At 34.0% G+C, this 18,699-nt stretch overlaps 3 protein-coding genes across 3 annotated transcripts; 1 reads left to right on the top strand and 2 right to left on the bottom strand.

Moving 5' to 3' along the window:
• Positions 1 to 5,575: 5,575 nt before the first annotated feature.
• Positions 5,576 to 6,079, top strand: LOC119634566 (the record flags this gene model as incomplete). Its single annotated transcript, XM_038028800.1, has 1 exon — positions 5,576 to 6,079. A coding segment is annotated over one exon (504 nt), but the record flags the coding sequence as incomplete, so codon positions are not given.
• Positions 6,080 to 7,292: 1,213 nt separating this feature from the next.
• LOC119634624 lies at positions 7,293 to 9,693 on the bottom strand. Its single transcript, XM_038028884.1, has 2 exons — positions 8,289 to 9,693; positions 7,293 to 8,127 (listed from the first exon to the last, which is right to left on the bottom strand). Exons 1-2 carry the CDS (start codon positions 9,013 to 9,015, stop codon positions 7,718 to 7,720), a joined length of 1,137 nt encoding a protein of 378 aa, XP_037884812.1. The 5' UTR covers positions 9,016 to 9,693; the 3' UTR covers positions 7,293 to 7,717.
• A 2,417-nt stretch (positions 9,694 to 12,110) lies between these two features.
• On the bottom strand, positions 12,111 to 15,646 carry LOC119634567. The gene is made up of 2 exons (XM_038028801.1): positions 15,145 to 15,646; positions 12,111 to 13,051 (listed from the first exon to the last, which is right to left on the bottom strand). The coding sequence occupies exons 1-2, from the start codon at positions 15,644 to 15,646 to the stop codon at positions 12,606 to 12,608; spliced, it is 948 nt and encodes a 315-aa protein (XP_037884729.1). The 3' UTR covers positions 12,111 to 12,605.
• Between the last annotated feature and the right edge of the window lie 3,053 nt (positions 15,647 to 18,699).

Raw genomic sequence — 18,699 nt, forward strand, 5'->3', positions numbered from 1 at the left:
GACGTAACAGAAAGGTCTACATAAGGTCTTGATAAGGAGCGCGAAAATCCGATCGATTGCCCAAAAACGAGGAGAGAGTATGTGTGTGATGAGCGTTGAGAGTTTCGAACTCTCTACGCAATATTCGTTCATGCTCTGCATTCTATTAATCAGTAAATGCTTCTTAACTTTGCTTTTTGCAATCATTAAAAGGCACACTACAGTGCACATTAACATTAGCATTCTGTTCACGATACTCTGACAACTCTTGACATTCAAACGTATGGCACACTTTATAATCTCAGTTTGTATATTGCCGTGGAAAAGGTGTACAGTTTCCTTTTATTTAAGTTTGTATTTTCTCTACAGTTTCCTTTTGTTTTCGAAACAAATCCTAGTATTAAGATTTTAATGTAAACAAATTTGATAAGAAAGAGATGGAAAAGTATGATTGAAGTCATGCTTGGACTCTCTCCCACCAGAACAGTATGCTCGTTATTGGGCTTTCGTTTGCTTTTTTCATTTTTTTTTTTTTTTTTTATCTCCTTAATGACTTTCCCTAAAAAGTCGTCTTTATAACAAAATCTTCAGTCTTTGGCAAGCAATAATTTTAAATAATATAACTTCGAGTCAAGCTCGACATGAGAGTTGGTGTACGAAACATGATGTCGAGATAGGAATGGAAGCGATCTGTTCAATGACAAAGCAAAGTATTTCAAGAAGAGACCGGTTTTCAAACTTTATCGTCTTTCCAGTTTGTTTAGTTCAAAATAAAAACAAACACACACTCACCCACCAAAAGTATGCGTAGGCACGCATCCCCTTGTGCTGAGTATACAAAGAGAATCTCTACATCCATATATATATATGGTTGGAATAGTAATCTGAGACAGAGTTTTTTTCATTCATGTACAACAAAAGTATCTAACGGTTTACTATGGGAAACAGCCATGCTTGTACTTCTTAGTCGACCTTGAGAGTTTTTTTTTGGATTGTTCAAAATCCATGCACGTTTTGTCAAAGTTTTTTCATTGATTTTGCTGCGTAGACTTGGAAATTGGCTTTTCTGATATTTTATTGCCTTAACGCACTTGCACTCATTATTTAAGAATCAAATTCAGTTTTCGTGCCTTTGCTTTGCAATTGGAAAGCCGCTTATAATAAGTAGAAAGAATGGTTTGGCTAAATCCACTTAGAACTTATCGGGACATTTGCATTAGCTGCACAAAATGAGTTGAGCGAAAGAGAGGAGTGCACTACTTTCACATAAGGCATAAATTTATAGTTGACACTTTTCTAAATACGTAGCAAACAAATTTTGCAGTGAACCTAAAACAACTAACTGTCATCGCAAAATTTATTTGTCTGCATATTTTTCCAAAAAATTGTACGCGCCTAACGTACGTACGTACGCTGGCGTCGGCAGAAATTAATTTACATTTATTTGTTTAATATGTTTTTTTGTTTTTGTAAGTGATTACTCAATAAATACGTATGCGGCTGCTTGCTTTTTGGACGCGTACGCGCACGAATGTAACGAAAACGCAAATCAATTTCACCGGCTGTATGTTTTGTGCATTTAACCTATTAATAATATACGAAATTTTTCTGGCAAAGGTAGAGATGCGCAAAGCGGCTGAATATTTTGTAACAACATTTACAAGATTTATACAAAAGAAAAATAATAATATCCCGATTTGCATAATTATGATGTAATAAATTGTGTTCAAAGCAGTCTCAATGAATCATATCGCGATTGCGTGGTTGAATATGCGCTGTGGGAATCAAAAAGTGAAGCGCGGATAAGGGTCCGAATTTGAACAATACGAAAAAAAACAGGTGAAATCATTTAATCCACATTCCCACAGCGCAGCTTCCCCTCCAACAAATATTAGTTTTGTGTGTTTGGCGAGTGTTCGAATGGGCAGAGATCATTTTTTGACACCCTTTTATTAATTTTCTTTGATTCTTATTACTATTGCTACTACTACTATTACTTTAATTCCTACTAGCCAGGGGAGTAAGGGGAGATTAAAAGACTAAAGTTTTAAAGTACTCGAATCTAAGACTTGAGATTTGAAACCACGACCCCTGAGTTGTTGGTCGCAATCGTCTGTCACTCGTTCCATTACAGGTTTTAGGTGCCCATGTACTGCCCTACAATAATTGACCATTTAAATTGATGCCACGACCACAACAGTATTTGAAATCATTCTTGGGGTCATTGGGTCATGGGGTCTTAGAGGCAGTGAGAAGGAAATTAATTTTTGGAAAAATTTACAGCGGCCGGACCTTTTTCGTGTCATTGCAAGTATAGAAATTTCTCAAGAAAAACTTATGCTGCTTGCATGTGATTGTATGATTTTGAAGATCTTGTTAAAGATCTTGTTAAAAGTATTATCATAAATAACCTTTTGATATATAATTTATTATAAATTATTCAAAAGAAGAAAAATTAAATTAATAATCATTATTTTTTTTTAAAATTAATATTCAACAGGAATGACCTAATTTTGGGGACGCAGCCAGCTCAGCAGTGCAGTTAAGCAATAATACGTAAGTAAAGAATTTCTAAAATTTATTTACAAAATGTTATAATGAAAACCTGTTGTTTTTTAAACGAACACACATACGATAGTTACGTTAGTGAACGTTTGTATCGAGTGAATATTGTTTGAGATGAAAGTGAAACGGCTTACTCAGAAATTTATATATATTATTTTGTCTACCAAAATGAATAAACAGAAAAATGTACAAAAACAAAAAACAAAAAAAAAAACGTCAAATTCAATTTAGCATTGATTCATACATTAAAACTAAATCAAATGTAATTTCTATACGGTTATGCACACATAGATCCATATCCATACATGTTAAGCACATACGCGATATCAACTTTACTTTGACACTTGTATTTTTGTCTAACCGTGACAATTTCACTACTTGCGTCAGAAAGCCATTTAACGATCAATGCAAACAGATAGGTTAGCCGCTTAGTTTCAAATTTAAGGTTGAGCTTCGCTTATAATACATGTAAAAATATTGTTGACTTTTTTTTAAATATCATTTTTATGTGGGGTGTGAGTACACGCACACACACACACACACACACACACAGATACACAAATGCAAAAAGACATACCTAAACAAAAAAAAAAAACCAGTAAATTTTTAATATTACACATGTTTACTTACTTACTTATGGCAAATCTTAAAGCAAAGGCCCTATAAAACTTTCACTTGCTTTGAATTTGTCGTTTTTGTGTAGTGCGTTCATAAAATGAGTTCGTAAAGTAACAAAATGTACATCATTTGGTTAATACAATCATAGCAAATGTATTCATTTGTTGTTGAAATTTGCTGGATTCACATAATCACTTAATTCACTCTGAACTCGTGCCATAACTGAAAGCCTTCATCTTCAATGGAAGTGAAAATCCGTCGCATTTAACATGATTAAGTTTGCTACAGTTTGGTATTTCTATTACAAATTAGATACGTATATGTTTTTTTTTTTTTTTTTTTTTTTTTTTTTTTTATAATATAAACAAACATTTCTTTAAACCACATTAGTTAGTTGTGAAAGCTTAAAAGACAGTAACAATTGTAATAATATAAAGACATTTCCCTGATTGCCAAGAGACCAAACATGCCAAAGAGAGACTTAAAACTTGCTAGAAAAGGGAAAGAAAAAGAAAATTTTATTAATAAATCTTCGGCCACAGCAGCATTAACTAGCAAATTGTAGAGGTTCTTAGTCATTTTATAGGAAAACCCTCGCACGGAATTTAAAAGAAAAGTGCATTCCCGGTAGAAAGTTGACAACGATTACCTGAAATGAATAGAAAAACTACGTTCTCGATGACGCGATCGTCTTTTAAGCACAGAAACACAGAATATTTACCAACAAGATTCAATTCTTATAAGGGCTTCTCGAGAAGCCTCACGAAATAATGGCAGAGCTGTTCTGAGCGCAGGAAGGGCCGGTGGTTAATAAATTGGCGCAACCATTGACACTCTTGTTTCATTGGCCGTGAAAACGCTAATGATTCTACTCATATTTTTAAAAAGCTGTAACTCCGCAGCCCAAGCTGTGAGTGCTTTAGAAAAATCAAAACCCCATTCACTGAAGGATTTTTATTTTCCTAAGTAAAACTTCATCGTGACTTTATATCGTGGCTGCTATTAGTTTCGTTGCTCATTATATAGGTAATTGAAGTGTTTTTAATAGATCAACTTGAGCGATATAACTAATTTTGGGTGACAGCCATAAAAAGATTTAATTTCTGTCACAATAACTTAACTTCTCTTATATGTTTAGTTAAGATTTTTTCAACTCCCTCAAGCATAACCTTACAATAATTGAAGGGAAAAAAGTCAAAGATTTTTGCTTTTGTTCGGTTCTTATTGTACGATATCTGTCAGTAAAACAAGATATGAGTCAATTACTTACTTTCTATGACGCATTAAATAAATGTTCATTCAAACAAATAATAGGTGTAGCTTTGTGTGGCTTTTTGCAAGTTAATGTTTCTTTACAATCTTCAGCTTTTGTTCGCAGCCTAGTAGTTCGGCGCGCAGGCGATAACTGTTCTGCCTTTACCGACCAAGCACTCACTGTAGCTACGACCAAAACTCAACAGCACTTGACAGCTGAACCCCCGAACACTGACTTTGTAATCGCTGTTCTTAGCCACTCGCGCGGATTTGGTATAAAAAAAAAAAACTCCCTAAAGACCATATGTACATCAATCGGGTCATGAAAAATTTATTGAGGATTGAGATAAGGGCTGATGGAGTTCTGAGAAGCCGGTGAAAAGTTCGCTGAATAAATTGTTGAGGTTCTCCCAAGCCTTTCTCCGTAGAGAGCACATGACGGATTTAGATCATTTGGGATGTGGATATGCGAATGCTGCAAATTGATTCAACGAATTCTCGTTTCACTCAGCACAAACGTTAGAATTTTTTTGTTAAATGTTATTATTTTTGGGTTTTGCAAACAAAGTTTGTTCTTGCTTGTTCTTGTTCTATGTGTACACTGCATATTTTAAGTTCTTACGGCTATTCTCTCTGCTGCTGCTTTAGTTAGTTTAGTCAATGCAACCATGTGCAACCAAATGTAGAAAAGTTTCGCATAAATTATGTTGCTTGCTGAACATTGTCTACACAATCATTCAAGAGCTTGTAAAAAATTTAATAAACTTTTCAAATCTCTTAAGATTTAGTCAGAGTTAAGAACTTTCAACGTTTAGAAGTCATTGTTTTTTTAATTTTTCGATGAACGGAAGGCTTCACCGTAATATGTTTTCCTTAAGATTCCTAATCGTTTGTTACTGTATAAGTCAACAATTGGCGAAGGTGCGAACATTTGATGCAATAAGCAGTAATTCTAGTATTGAAAATGACAATTTATTATTAATTCAGATGGAAATAAATTTAAGAAATATTTCTAATACCGAACTCGTAACTCGGACGCCTGCACCGGAAGAATATAACAATATTATTTTGATGGATCGCACGTCCAACGAACTACAAGGAGGTATTTATTTACTAGCGTTCTGATGAATTTACTTGAATATCAAAATTATCGTTTATTTTACGAGGACGCCATAAATCTCATAAGTCACATCGTTACAAAAAATTACACAAGTTCGCGATGCCTTTGCTAATGGGTGTCTTGGCGGCTAAACTGATACTAATCCCGTTAATGCTGAAAGTGCTGACGGCTATATCCACTTCTGCGTTAGCCCTGAGTAAAATCGCTTTAGTCGCTACGGGATTTTTGGCCTTGAAATGGTTTTTTAGCGAACCAGTAAAGGATAATACACGGTTTGACTTGATTTACTTGCCACAATCTGAGGCAGTGCCTTTTCGGATACGCGGGGGTACTTTTACGCTGGCGAAAGACCAGGCATGGGATGCCAGTGAAGTTGTGGACCTTCAACCTTATAAGAAAAGTCAGCATAAATACATTCCTATGATTGTAAAGGACGGTGCGAAATACTCATCTTACGGCAGTGGTGACGGCACGAAAGATAGCTACGCACAAAATACTTACTACGGTGAAACGAATTTATATAAAGGTAAACCCTTTCTGTGAATGTTAAGAATTATTGTGCACACTGTCCGTCTTCTCTTAAAACGCAAAATAAAGTATTGAAAAATAGCTGCACAAATATTTAACTTGCGCCTCTTTCTTAAATTTTGTGAAACTTGATTACGTAGATACTTTATAGCAAATACTTTTTCTACTGATTAACATAGTATTTGGTCGCCATATGCCCGTATGCCCTAGTGAAGACAAAAACAATAAAATTTCGTTTTCAGTTTGTGTCGTCCTCATGTATCCTCATTTTATTCATTCATATGTAACACCGAAATGCCTTTACTTGATTTTTTTTAAGCCACAACCAACAACAGTCATGACAACAACAACAATGTTAAAGTTCAATAAATTCCAACAAGAATGAATGTTTAGAACGGTGGATAATAAACAATAATAAACGAACAATAAATATCAGATAATGTCTATATAATACGGCATTGTTGCTTTACAGAATAAAAGCTTGTGCTACACACGTCTCGTTTCTAGCTGAATAAAAAGACAACTTTTTTTCGACTTCATTGGAAGTTTTACCTGCTGCGCTGTAATATAAATTTTGACTAAATTTATTTCAAAACGTGGCTATGCCCTTTATTTGACTTTGACTAAGAAATTACTTACTTTCCATATAGGAGTTAAGAGATAGTTTTTTTTTATCATATATCAACCTCCACCTACTCGTAAAAATAACTTTTACTTCAAATACAATGTGAATTATATTTTACACTTTATTTTGATCCCCTAAAAGGAGCGAAACTAAATGTTCAAGAGTATTTTTCTAGGGGCCACCTCACTCCAACCCCCAGCGCGTAAATTCCGGTTTACGCGTTTTGACATTTTCGCTTGCGAGTGAAAGAAAGTGAGCAAACGCAGTGCATAAGTAATCCAGTCAAGACTTATTCAATTTCTTCAAAGACCATCCATTTTTTCTTTCCATTCATTCCTCTTCTCCGCCTGACTTTAAAGCATGGCTCTTGCGACCCTGAAAACTTTGACTATAAAAAAGCGTATAAATATAGATACATTTTAGTTCGCGTAGGGTGTGCAAACGGGCGGTGTGAGCGACTGTTTCATCTATTTCCAAACAAGTTTATATAATTTTTTGGTTGTGTTTTTTTGTGTTTTCTTTACGCTCCATTGCTACTAATTTGCACCTCCATTAGATGCGCAGCCAAGTATCTGTTATAATAGAAAATATTTGCCCGATTGTGTGTGCGTGTTGTTATGAAAGCAACATATGCCAATTTTTCAGGTCTATGGCATGGATGATCTATCGCTAAACGTGATGTTGGTGGTTAATTAATTCCGTGCAGTTCACTTTGCTTATGATTTTCCGCGATATTCAGTGTTATAGGTTTGTTGTGCTTTATAATTATCAGTTGTTATACGATTTTTACTTAAAAGCATATGTTTGGCGCATGTATATACTTCGAGGCATGCACGCACACAAAACACTTTAGTTTGCATATTTTATGTTGCCGGATATGAAGACGTTCGAATTGTCTTTCAATGATGATTGAATTTTATTCAAAAATAGTTGACTTGAATTTTTTCCTTTCCTAAAGTCAGATAGACGAAGTTCAGAAGAAACAATAGGAGTTATTTCATTAGAATAAAGTAATTCTTTAAAGTTAATTAATATTCTTGGACGACAACTGCTTTCCCACCAGTGCCCTTTAAACTCATCACTGCGGTAAAGAGGGCAAAGAAGAAACCGGCTAAACCAGTGGAGGCTACCAACAGGATTAGACCACTGATTAACACTGGGATTAGCGTGAAGAATTTTAGCTTATAAGCCAGAAGTAGAGGAAATAAAAATTTGCGATATTTTTTTTTCACTTTTCTCAATTTACGAGCTTCAAGCCTATGCCCAGCATCCGTCGCAAGTATCGATAAAGTTGATATTGGTGAGGAGGTTTTGCTATTTTTGTAACTGTGGCGGGAATCCTCTTTTAAAGAGGCCGCATGTGCGTCCTTTAATTGTTTCCCTTGCTTGTCATCACTTATGAAGGTGTCAGAGGGTATCAGCTTATTATCGATGTAGACTGAAAGATAAAATGCAATCAAAGATAAGATAAATGAAAATATTTTTCAACATAACGGTACAGTTATTACTAAATGCATGTTTATTCTACTAGCGGTAATAAATTGTGAGTATTCGTTCACATGATGTTAAGTGATAGATTATCTTATTAGTTTCGCTTACCATCATTAATGCTGCCGCTTTCATTGAAACGACTATGGGTTTTCTGGACAATTAGTTGCTTTAGAAATGCACAGAATTTGCTTATTTTATCTAAAGCGTGATGCAAGGCTAAAACCGTTTCAGTTAACCTCAAGTTATTGATATTCACATCGTGAGAGTTATTATCGACTTTCTTTACACCTGACAGCGATGACTTCCCATTCATGCTGGCATTATGCAGATGTTCATAAACACAGCAATTTTGTCCTTTGCCACGTTGCTCTAGCACATATGCAAAATTCAACTCCTTCGGTGCCCGCCTTAGGGATTCTCGTTGTATACTTTCGGTTGAGGACAACCACAATTTGTTATGATTGGCATTAGTTGTTGTCTTGGTTGTATGCTGCTTTCCTTGTTCATATGTTTGCCTTGTGTGCTTAATAATATGTTCAGTTTTATTGCTTTGGGAATTTCTTGCTGATCGATGGGGAATTTCTCTTCTGTTATCATAAATTTTTATTTCACTTGGGATATTTGATGAGTACGTATTAAGAGAAAATGTTCCAGGAATTTCTAAATTGTTTCTGAGCATCAAACACACACATACTAATTTAATTGCGATTTGAATATAACGCTTGAACATGTCCTCCTCCTCCTTGAAACAGGCTAAATTTCCTTTTATAGTAAAATATATCACGAATTCCAGTTGAACGATGATTGTTATTGCTATTGGCTGACCGTCGATCATTATCCGTTAAGTGTTTGCATTCAAGTAACGACGTTTTCTATGAACGTTTCAGTTTTTATGAAATGGCTTTATATGTATGTAGTGAGCGTTAGCTAATAAGATGTTTTCTGTCCTTTATTCTTTTACGGTTGAATGGCTTTTTAAAGAATTTCTTTATGGCCATTTAACAGAACCAGTAATGAAAGAGAAGTATGTTGAATGTTATTTTGTGCCATTATTTCAATTCTTTTACATAAAGAAACAATTTTCATTTTTCTTTTATTTTTTTTTTTTTTTATTTTTTTTTTTAGAAAGCCACATTTATTTTGCCCTTTTGTACGTAGCCAACCCTCTGTGTCGTATCAAAGATGTGGTTAATATTTCAAAACACTTAACAATTGTTCTTTGGATTTCCTCCCAAATCATTTCAATGATTGTCAATGTTCATCTGATTATTTGTTTTTTTCTGGTTGAATAAATTTCTAACAATTTTCTTACTGCCAAGATGCTAGTGAGGCCAGTTGTTAAGTGACCTTAATGTTTGGTTTTGCTTCAAAAAAAACGCCGTCGCAGGCTGTAAATGTAAACGAACTGCAAATTTCAGAGAAGTGAAAGGCGGAGCTAAATTTTGCTTTCCGTGTTTTATTGCATTTCACAATATAGATTTTCCTTTTCGAATATTCGTATAAAGCAGCTATAGGTTATTTAAGTAATGGCCATTATCAACGTTTAAGACTTGTGCTTAAGATATTTTTAAATATTTTATTTTACTGCAAATGCAAAGCTCCCTTTTTGTTTGTTCTTTTTTTAAAGATCTTAAAACACCGACTGAATGGTTAACAAAGATTTTTCAAACTATATAAATAAACTTAGAAAATTAGTCATAATGGAAGTGATACAAGATATTTTTTTATCTTTGAAAAGTATGTAAAATCTCTTGTGGTTGCGGTTAACACGCCTAACGAATGAATGATAAATTTAAGCCACGGTTTAACAATCTAAAAGACGAAAAATTATATTATTATGATTAGTGTGTACTTTGTTTGGCTGAAATTGCGGATTAAGCCTGCCGGACTTGATATTAATTTTGTGAAGGTTTACGCTTTGAATTTTAAGGGAAAGTAGTTTTCTATTTATTAAGTTTTTTTTTTGTTTGTGAAATTTTGAAAGCAAAACTTCTTTACATAAAGAAAACTTTTTGTTGTTAAAGAAAAGACCATTTAATGACGTGGTAAACGAAAATGTTTGCCAACTTCAATTGCCCGCAACTTACAATTTCTGCTTGATTATAAAGAAATTCTTCATAGGAGACAAACAACCGAAAATTATGTTTACATTGGAAGAGGATAGTGCTCCATAAAAATCATTGTTGGTAACCTTATAACTGTTCTGTAATAGCTTAATGCAGATTTCTATTATGTAAGTGCTTTTTACAAGCAAAAAAAAATCCGTCATACACAATGAAACTGAAGCTATAAGATAAAGTATCTGTTTCATTCAAATACAATGCTACAAAATTGCTAATCTATCTAAGCATCTAGATATATAACTGAATATCTGTCATCTTTATTTCCTATAATTTGTATTTTAAGCTTTCGCGCGGAAACAGCATATAAATGACTGTATAAAGAAAATTTTTCAAAATTGTTTCTTTTTTGTAGCATATTTACAAAAATTATTATTTATACAAGATGGAGCACTTCGCTGGCAACATTTCCACAACAAAATCCAAAAGAAAAATATGAAAATCAGACAAATAAATAAAGTCATTGCGCTCATAAACTTAGTTGTTAGGAAGTGAATAGATTGCTTCGCAGCCTAAGCCATAAATATGCGGCCTTTCTGCAACCGCATAGCATGTGCGAGAAAGTGAGTTCTGTCTTTAGCTTCGCATCTACATCCTCGCGTTTTACTGAAACTTGCGCACATGCAGCTGTAGTTTAAGGTTAAATTTCAAACCGTAAATATTTAAAAAAAAAAACACCAAGCATTCGTTTTAGATTCTTCTGAAAACATTTAAGCAATAAATTTTAAAGCATATTTAGCGGGAGCATTCAATATCAAATATGTCTTAAATGTGGACTTTAATTGGTTGGTTAAGTTTAGTTACAAATTTAAGTTTTAGTCATAAATTTAAACAAACCGGTGGATGATTTTTCCTGTAAAACGCTTAGTAGAGAGTAAGAGAGCAAGATATTTTTCTAATATCAAATAAATGAATTTTATTAAATCAATTAAATGTCACTTGGATCGATAACCTACTACTATTTTTTTGGGTAAGTTGGTTTGGCTATACAGTTTGTCAGAAGTCAGAAATTCATACGCGTCCGTCCGTCGGTATTGGCTACAAAAATTATAATGAAACATTCTCATCCTATTGCTTTTGGAATTATTTGGAAGACACTTGGATGTCTTTTGTGCTTGACAAACAACAGGAAGAAGGTATTCATAAAAAAATTCCCATAGGTCTCTAATAATATATTATCAACTTTTAGTCTTGACTTTAAAGATTTTGGAGCATTTTTCTACCAACACATTCGGGCAGAGCGATCTATTTTGGTTATTCGCACGATTGAATGTCCTTCTATGATCTTTTCTTGTGCATATTGATTGCAATATCGACTAAATAAGATAATATAAAATAATATGATATTTTCAATATTTATTTTATATTGTTGTTGTAAAGAACAACAGAAAAAAAAAAAAAAAAAAGAAGAAATGCAAGAAAGTATTTGTTCTTGAACTGAAAACAGTAAAGTTTAATTAAAAAAACGTAAATGAGAAAAGAAAAAAATTCTAAATTGCAAAAGAAAATAGGAAACAACGGCTCTTGTTAAAATTTCTATTGCTTTCATGCTAGAATAATAGAATTGTGTGCGAAAATAGCGTGTAAAAGTAAATGAAGCGATGCCAATGGGGGAAAAACGGTATTATTATGTTTCTAGGAATATACACGCACACTTATATAAATTCAAATACAATCATAATAATAATATGTAAATATGTAAATGAATGTATGAAAAGCGCACGTGACATATAAGTACCACGAAAAGTGTGAGAGAGAGGAGAAGAAATAGTAAAATAATTAACTTTACAAGAAGCGCCTATGAAGAATTTGTTCATTTCGTTGTTGCGTAAGTGACACAGCCTAATATAAGCACACAAACGTAACAACACATATATATATATATATATGCCTTTGCATGAATATGGATTATGGGTTATGTCTATCTACTTGCAATAGATTGTATTGACATTAAGTTATACGAAGTTTTAGGCGAATTTGTGCATATCTCAACAATATAAGCGAATCGAAAAAGAATCGAAAAAAAGAATCGGTTCGATTCATACGAATCATTTTGATTCATAATAACGTTAATGTTTAATCACAAAAAAGTAAAATGAAAATGGTAAACGTAAATTAAAAATCATATACAGTTAAAAAAATAAATAAATTAAATCTTAGATCTTTTTTTAATAATAAATAATAAAACATTATCTAAAAGGTAAACTAATTAGTTATTAATACTTAATACTTAGTGTTGAACAACAAGTTTTGCTTGTTATTTTACATATCGAAAATAGCGCGTCTAAGAGCTGATCATTAAAAGTTATTTTTTTGGCTTCTGCTGCTTATGTTGCATTTGTTTTAATTGCTGCTGCTTAAGTTGCTGCGATTTTTGTTGACTTTGATATGGTCGACTGTAGCTACGATAAGCGATATCTTGGGCCGCTACCTCATTAATGGAACGTCGATCCCAACCGCCACCACCGCCACCGCCGCCACCGCCGGATGATGGCCAACCATAGCCACCACCTCCATTACCGTTTCCCGATGGCCAGCCGCCTGAAGATCCTCCACCGGAAGAACCTCCTTTACTGGACATCAATTTCTTTATAACCATTATACCCGAGAGCAGTAAAGCTATTTTAGAGACAATCAAAGCCTTCCCGGCTAAAATGTATAACATTCCCATCGCAATCGGTATCATGCTCATCATTTTTGTGGCGACGCCGATCATTAGCATGCTCATCATCTTCTTCATTTTAGCACGACCTACAAGTAAAATAGGAAAGAAAATATTCTCATCATTAATTGAGCACACACTCGCATGTGTCCGCATGTATGTAATCATGTAATGCAATAACATTGCATTTCATTAAAATAATTATGTATGTATGGCTCAGACAAGTCGCTTCAATCATTTCATCTCATGTTTACTTTTAATTAATAAGGTACACGCTTAATTTTTTTTGTTATGAACTCACGCATACACATTAATATTGTTTTTCTATTTTTTTTTTTTTTTTTTTTTTTTTTTTTTTGAATTTTAGACTTATCTCTGAGCCGTGGCATATGTTTTAATTCACTTTCTAGCTCACGTTATTATCACTTGAATGGCATTCAATTCGTTCACATGGCATTAACTATAACGAGCACTACGCTATAATTATAAATTAACTTCAACTGGGAAAATGTTTCTATTTATTATTTGTACAAAAATGTACTTGAAATTTTTCATTTTCTCTTCATTTCCAAGTGTTATTGCCCCGCATTTTGATTGTCCCTGTGTCAACGTACATTTTATTGTGTACATTGTATGGTATTATTGTTGTTATTATTATTATTATTATTATTGTTTGGTCTCTGGCCTCGCTTTCTTGTGCCACCATTAATGGATCTTAGATATCAAGCAAGAAAATTTGAAAATTACTTAAACTCAGTTTAGTAAAGTAGCGACCGCTCGCAGCGAGTGAGTGTTTGTTTTATTTTATAATATCAAACACACACGTGCAAAAATAATAAGAGATTCTGAGATTCGCAAACTCGTAAAAAGTGAAAAGAAAAACTATGCCAAACTATGCCAAACTATGCTTTTGGTTGAACTTAGGTGTGGTTATGCCCAGCACGTAGAAGAACAACGACCTGCGATTGAAGCAATCCGAAATTCGCCTTCGCGCCTTCGATAAACTCTCGTACCAAATACGCCCAGAATTAACATAAGACAATAGATGTGTGAGTTCTATATACACTTGGGCAGTTGCCAAGTTTCTCATTGTGCACTTGAATTCAATCTTGGCATTTAAATTAACTTTTTACTTTTTATTTCATCATAAGTTTGACTTCAATGGGGAAATTTTCAATAACTCACATGTTTGAGTATTCCTTGAAATTATTTGTATGATGCATTGTACAACTATCGATAGCATAGAAAATCTTGTACGCTATTTATTCGAGTTACGTCTTAATCAAATTGAAGGACAGACAAAGAGGAAAAGTGATTTTAACGAAAAATTTGGATGCAAACTTTAAACGCATGCTAGAGATGCTGCAGTGATTACAACGTTGCATAGGGACAACAGCTTTTTGAATATGAAGATATATTGAAATCATATTTGAACTATCATTGGAGTAGGTTTTAAAAACAGTTGGGTTGGAAGCAAGTAAGCTGTTAGATAATATGATCGCTTGTTATCCCACTATGCTCCTGCGTTCGCAAATATGATTTACATTTCATAATTAATCCTTGATAAGTAAAAGCGACGTTAGGTTGAAATATTTTTATTTTAATTTCCGAATAAATGACTTCTAGACAAGTAGTAAATCATAGTGCCTTGGGTAAACACAAAAAACCAAAAGACCTCTAAATCATAAGGGGGATGAAGTGCGCCCGGTACTGCTAAAAAAGCAAAGATTTTTCGAGATTTGCCAGAAATCGCAGGAAAGAAGCCCTTTTGCAAAGTAATTAATTAACCTAACAGCAACGGCTTCCACTACTTTTTATGTCCAAGGGTTAGAGCCATCGCCTTTATTGGGCAGAGCTCTTCAGGTCGGCCACTGAGGGATGGACGTACATTCATTTGATGGATATGTTTGCAACGCCGGTGGTTAGAAAAATAGGCGAGCATGGCCGAGTATAATTTCCTATCCTTATAATTAGCTAAAGTTGTACAAACAATATAGGTGACCACATACACATACGCGCAATATGATTGGTAAATTTATATATATCGAGCACTTTCGTTTAGGAAACTTGTCTAATGGAAATTTAGTCCGAGATATCATTCCTTATTACGTAATTACGTGTTTGGTTCCCCCCCCCAACAAACACGTCCGAGGTGTATATGACTTGCTTGTTTTTCACTTACCTTCCTCTAATCCCCGACTAACTTGTGTTGTTGTGAGTGGCGGTAACTTGACTTGCAACGAATGACCTTCAAAATAATATCGTAAACGGTCCATCAACATTTGCGTTAATTTCCAATCGCGATCTCTTGACGATCGCGATAATGAGGAGTTGAAGTCATTTTCATTGAATGCTGAACGTAATGCTTTTGCTGTAGGTAGCCGGACAAATTTCACACCGTCAGCTATTGTCAATACATCGACATTATAAATACGTTCAAGAAAGGATATAGCCTTTCTTTTAAGGCACGCAACAATGCCGTCTGTGGCCTGTGTGCAATCATCGTATAGACGTAGAACAGTACGAATTTTTGCATTTGCAGATGAGGCTGATGGTGAGGCGGAAGTTAATGTGGTTTTATTGCCGATAATAGCTCGAGCATTCGGTAGACACCAAGATATTAGGAAAACACCGATTAAACAGAATTGTGGCGTTTTGTTGGGAAATGGCTTTTTCTTAAGCATTTTTCTTTATTATTTTACACTTTCCTTATAATGCATGAAATTATCTTTCTTCTCTTTATTTGCGATATTTTGTACTGAATTTATATAAAAATTTATTAATCCTTTGGTTACGTAAAGTTAATCAAAATCGCCTATATACAAATATATATATATATATATATATATGTTTTTGATTTAATTTAATGCACTTGCACACCGTTTATCGTTTCAATTATATATTAAATACTTTTATCGCATGTGCGATTACGTGTAGCTATTGTGTTCGACTGCAGTTTATTCAACTTTAATGTAATTCTTTTATAGATTCATCTGCGGATTTTCGCAGTATCTTCTTCACAAGTTTAAGGCCGTCTTTTATTTTCATAATGTTTAATATACGTTCTCTATCCAACCGTATTATGTTGCAAAAGATGCTCTTTCATACTTGGATATGTTGGATATGCTTGATGGATATGTTGTTGCGCTTGTTTCATTGGCAACTTGTTGATTATTATGAATGTGGCTGCTTGTCAAAGGTGCTGTACATGTTGTGTACTCTGCTGGCTTGCTTCTTTGCTATCCTAACGACATTTGGCAAAATCAAATAGTAAGGTAGTCAGTCATTCAACTAGTACTACATCAACTTTTCATACACAATCTGGGGGTATGTTAATTTTGTCATTCACTTTGTATAAAGCTTGCAAGTGTTATTATTATGCAAGTTTCGCAAATATCACCCGCGTCAGGTTGACAAGCTGCACACTTGTGCATGTGCTAAAGTTTGTCCACGAATCCCCAGCCTATTGAGAGTTAATAACCAGATTTGACTTCTGCAAGTATTATCGGGGTATCTAAGCTCTTGTTTAAGGTCGTTTGGAAGAATAACGTGATTTCTGGGCACCGTCCGGCTTAACGTTCTGTTAACAGCTTACGAAGGGCTGTTGTCGTCTACGTGGACATTGCTGCTTGGGATGTGCATTACTTATTACGACAGTATCTAGTGTAAGTCGCGTAGTTAGTTGATTTTAACATTTTGCGCTTTTGACTTGTTTTCAAGGTAAAAAAAACCTTTCAAAGTTGTTGTTTTTTTTTTTTACTTATAAATATGAGATAAAAAAATTTGAATAAAAACTTTTTATGGACCATTATCCAATTAAGTGATAGTATGTTGTTTGTGTTTACAACTTTCCAACGATGTAATTGACTGAAATTGTTTGTTTAGACTTTAGAAGTTGAAAGCGATGTTCGTTCAGGGTTATTTACTTTTTCGCCTTTTTCCCATACATGTGTATTTGACGTTTTTTGTCAAAGCTGCAACGAATTTTTTTATTTCATTGGAGGTAATATTTTTTTTGCTTCAATCTTTTAAAAAATATTGAAAACATGGATTGGATTTTTTCAATGTTAAATTAAGTAAGCAGCGAGAAAAAGCAGCAGGGCATGAGAAAGAGAGAGATTATTTAGGACTAACGCAACTGGCTTTTCACCAAAAAACAAGAAAATCCGCTTAAAACACTTCATAGTTTAGTCGTTGCATTTGAATAAGATTTTAAGTAAAACAAGGGTGTAAAAGCTATGTGTAGTGAATATGAATATCATGTTAAAAGTTGATTTGTATGTACGTTCATATGTGCGCAGCGTGCAAATCAGACATCCCACATCGACATTCATTCTCCAGGAGTTTAATTCTCCGCAGCTTCCTTCCCATCAACTTGTGTAGGGAGTGAGTTTTAAAAATTCTTTTCAAAGCAGAGACGTTTGTGTTACTTATCACGATGAAGGTCCTGAAACATCGTAATTGCCCAGTGATCTCTATACATTGTCTTATCCTTATTTAATAAATTATCTGCTTTTGATATTGTAATTGCTCGCCTCTGATTGTTGTTGTTATGTTTAACCAAGTTGAGGTGCTCAGCTGACCCTAGTAGCTGATGCTGACTTGTCGCTTATTGTGCGTTTTATTATTTTTGTTTGTAAAGTTTTTTGCATTTTATAAATTAAATTTATAAATGTTGGTATGTTTCGTACGGGGGTAAAAAAATTTATGTCACCACGGAGAAATGCATATGTTTTCATATTCCCATAAGTTGGTTATGTCCAAGATATCAGAAAGCCTTTCGACGATCGGAATTTTTGCTTCTTAATGAAGACTTTTTTTTATAAATTTCGATCCCGTGGTATTGTATGGCGCGGGACGAATAGCATAATTAGAGAATTATGGACTTGGAAGCAGCGTCGATTAATCCCTGATCGTGAATCCATGCGTGTCACGGTGTCCCGAGATGTTTCTTTTGCAGTTCCTTCCCTTCTCATAAGCGAGTTTCGTAGTAAGCGTTTTTGTGAGATAGACTTTCCCTAGAGGGGAGAAAAAGATTCCTGTACTCATGATTTCGTGCTGGCACTTCAAGGCTGGTGCTTTACTAGCTCAGTTAAATAATCTCAACATGAATAAATTGATTGTATTTCAAATTCAAATTTCGCCAACTAACTCAGAGGGGACACGGGGATCTGAAGAAATAATATATTATATAATCTATATATAACGCCTTAAAAAAAGAAGAAAAATTACAAAATTAAAACATATTTCGCACAACGTAAAGCACGCTTTGCTCCGTTCTTACTTGAAGGAAAAAAATTTATATTTTCTTCTCTAGATGTGCGTTAGTAATGATGGGAGTGAGTGCAAGCATATAATTGAGATTTGAAATAATATCAGATGATGAGTCTGTCTGCCCGCCGTCTGCCGTTTTGCAATGCCATGATTGAGCGAGACAGGCATGAGGAAATTAGCGAACGTGTGCATGGCACCCGAAAGCCATTTGTCCTTGTACTAATCTATCAGCGCTTGTATACATCTTTATGTCTTCTCTACATTTTTCTTTAGTTTTTATAAGGGCTTCTGTTTTCTTCTTTTTTCTCCTTTATATGGGAAAACTCATACGTCGTCGTCTCGTTGTTATGAGTATCTCAATTAAAAAAAGTTTTACTATACGCTTTGGTAAAAATTTACAACTATTTATAAAAAGGAAAGTTTTTAATATATTTTGTTTTTCTTTGTTTTATTTATTTTTTTG

Source organism: Glossina fuscipes, unplaced genomic scaffold (assembly GCF_014805625.2).
Source record: "Glossina fuscipes isolate IAEA_lab_2018 unplaced genomic scaffold, Yale_Gfus_2 3, whole genome shotgun sequence".
NCBI classification, from domain to species: Eukaryota; Metazoa; Arthropoda; class Insecta; order Diptera; family Glossinidae; genus Glossina; species Glossina fuscipes.

What these genes read in the sequence shown, in the direction of transcription:
- LOC119634624 (XM_038028884.1), bottom strand. Translation starts at nt 9,015, where the DNA reads ATGATCGACGGTCAGCCAATAGCAATAACAATCATCGTTCAACTGGAA. An exon ending in AAGCGGCAGCATTAATGATG is followed by an intron (nt 8,128 to 8,288) that starts GTAAGCGAAACT and finishes TTTATCTTTCAG; the next exon opens with TCTACATCGATAATAAGCTG.
- LOC119634567 (XM_038028801.1), bottom strand. Translation starts at nt 15,646, where the DNA reads ATGCTTAAGAAAAAGCCATTTCCCAACAAAACGCCACAATTCTGTTTA. An exon ending in TAGTCGGGGATTAGAGGAAG is followed by an intron (nt 13,052 to 15,144) that starts GTAAGTGAAAAA and finishes TTTTACTTGTAG; the next exon opens with GTCGTGCTAAAATGAAGAAG.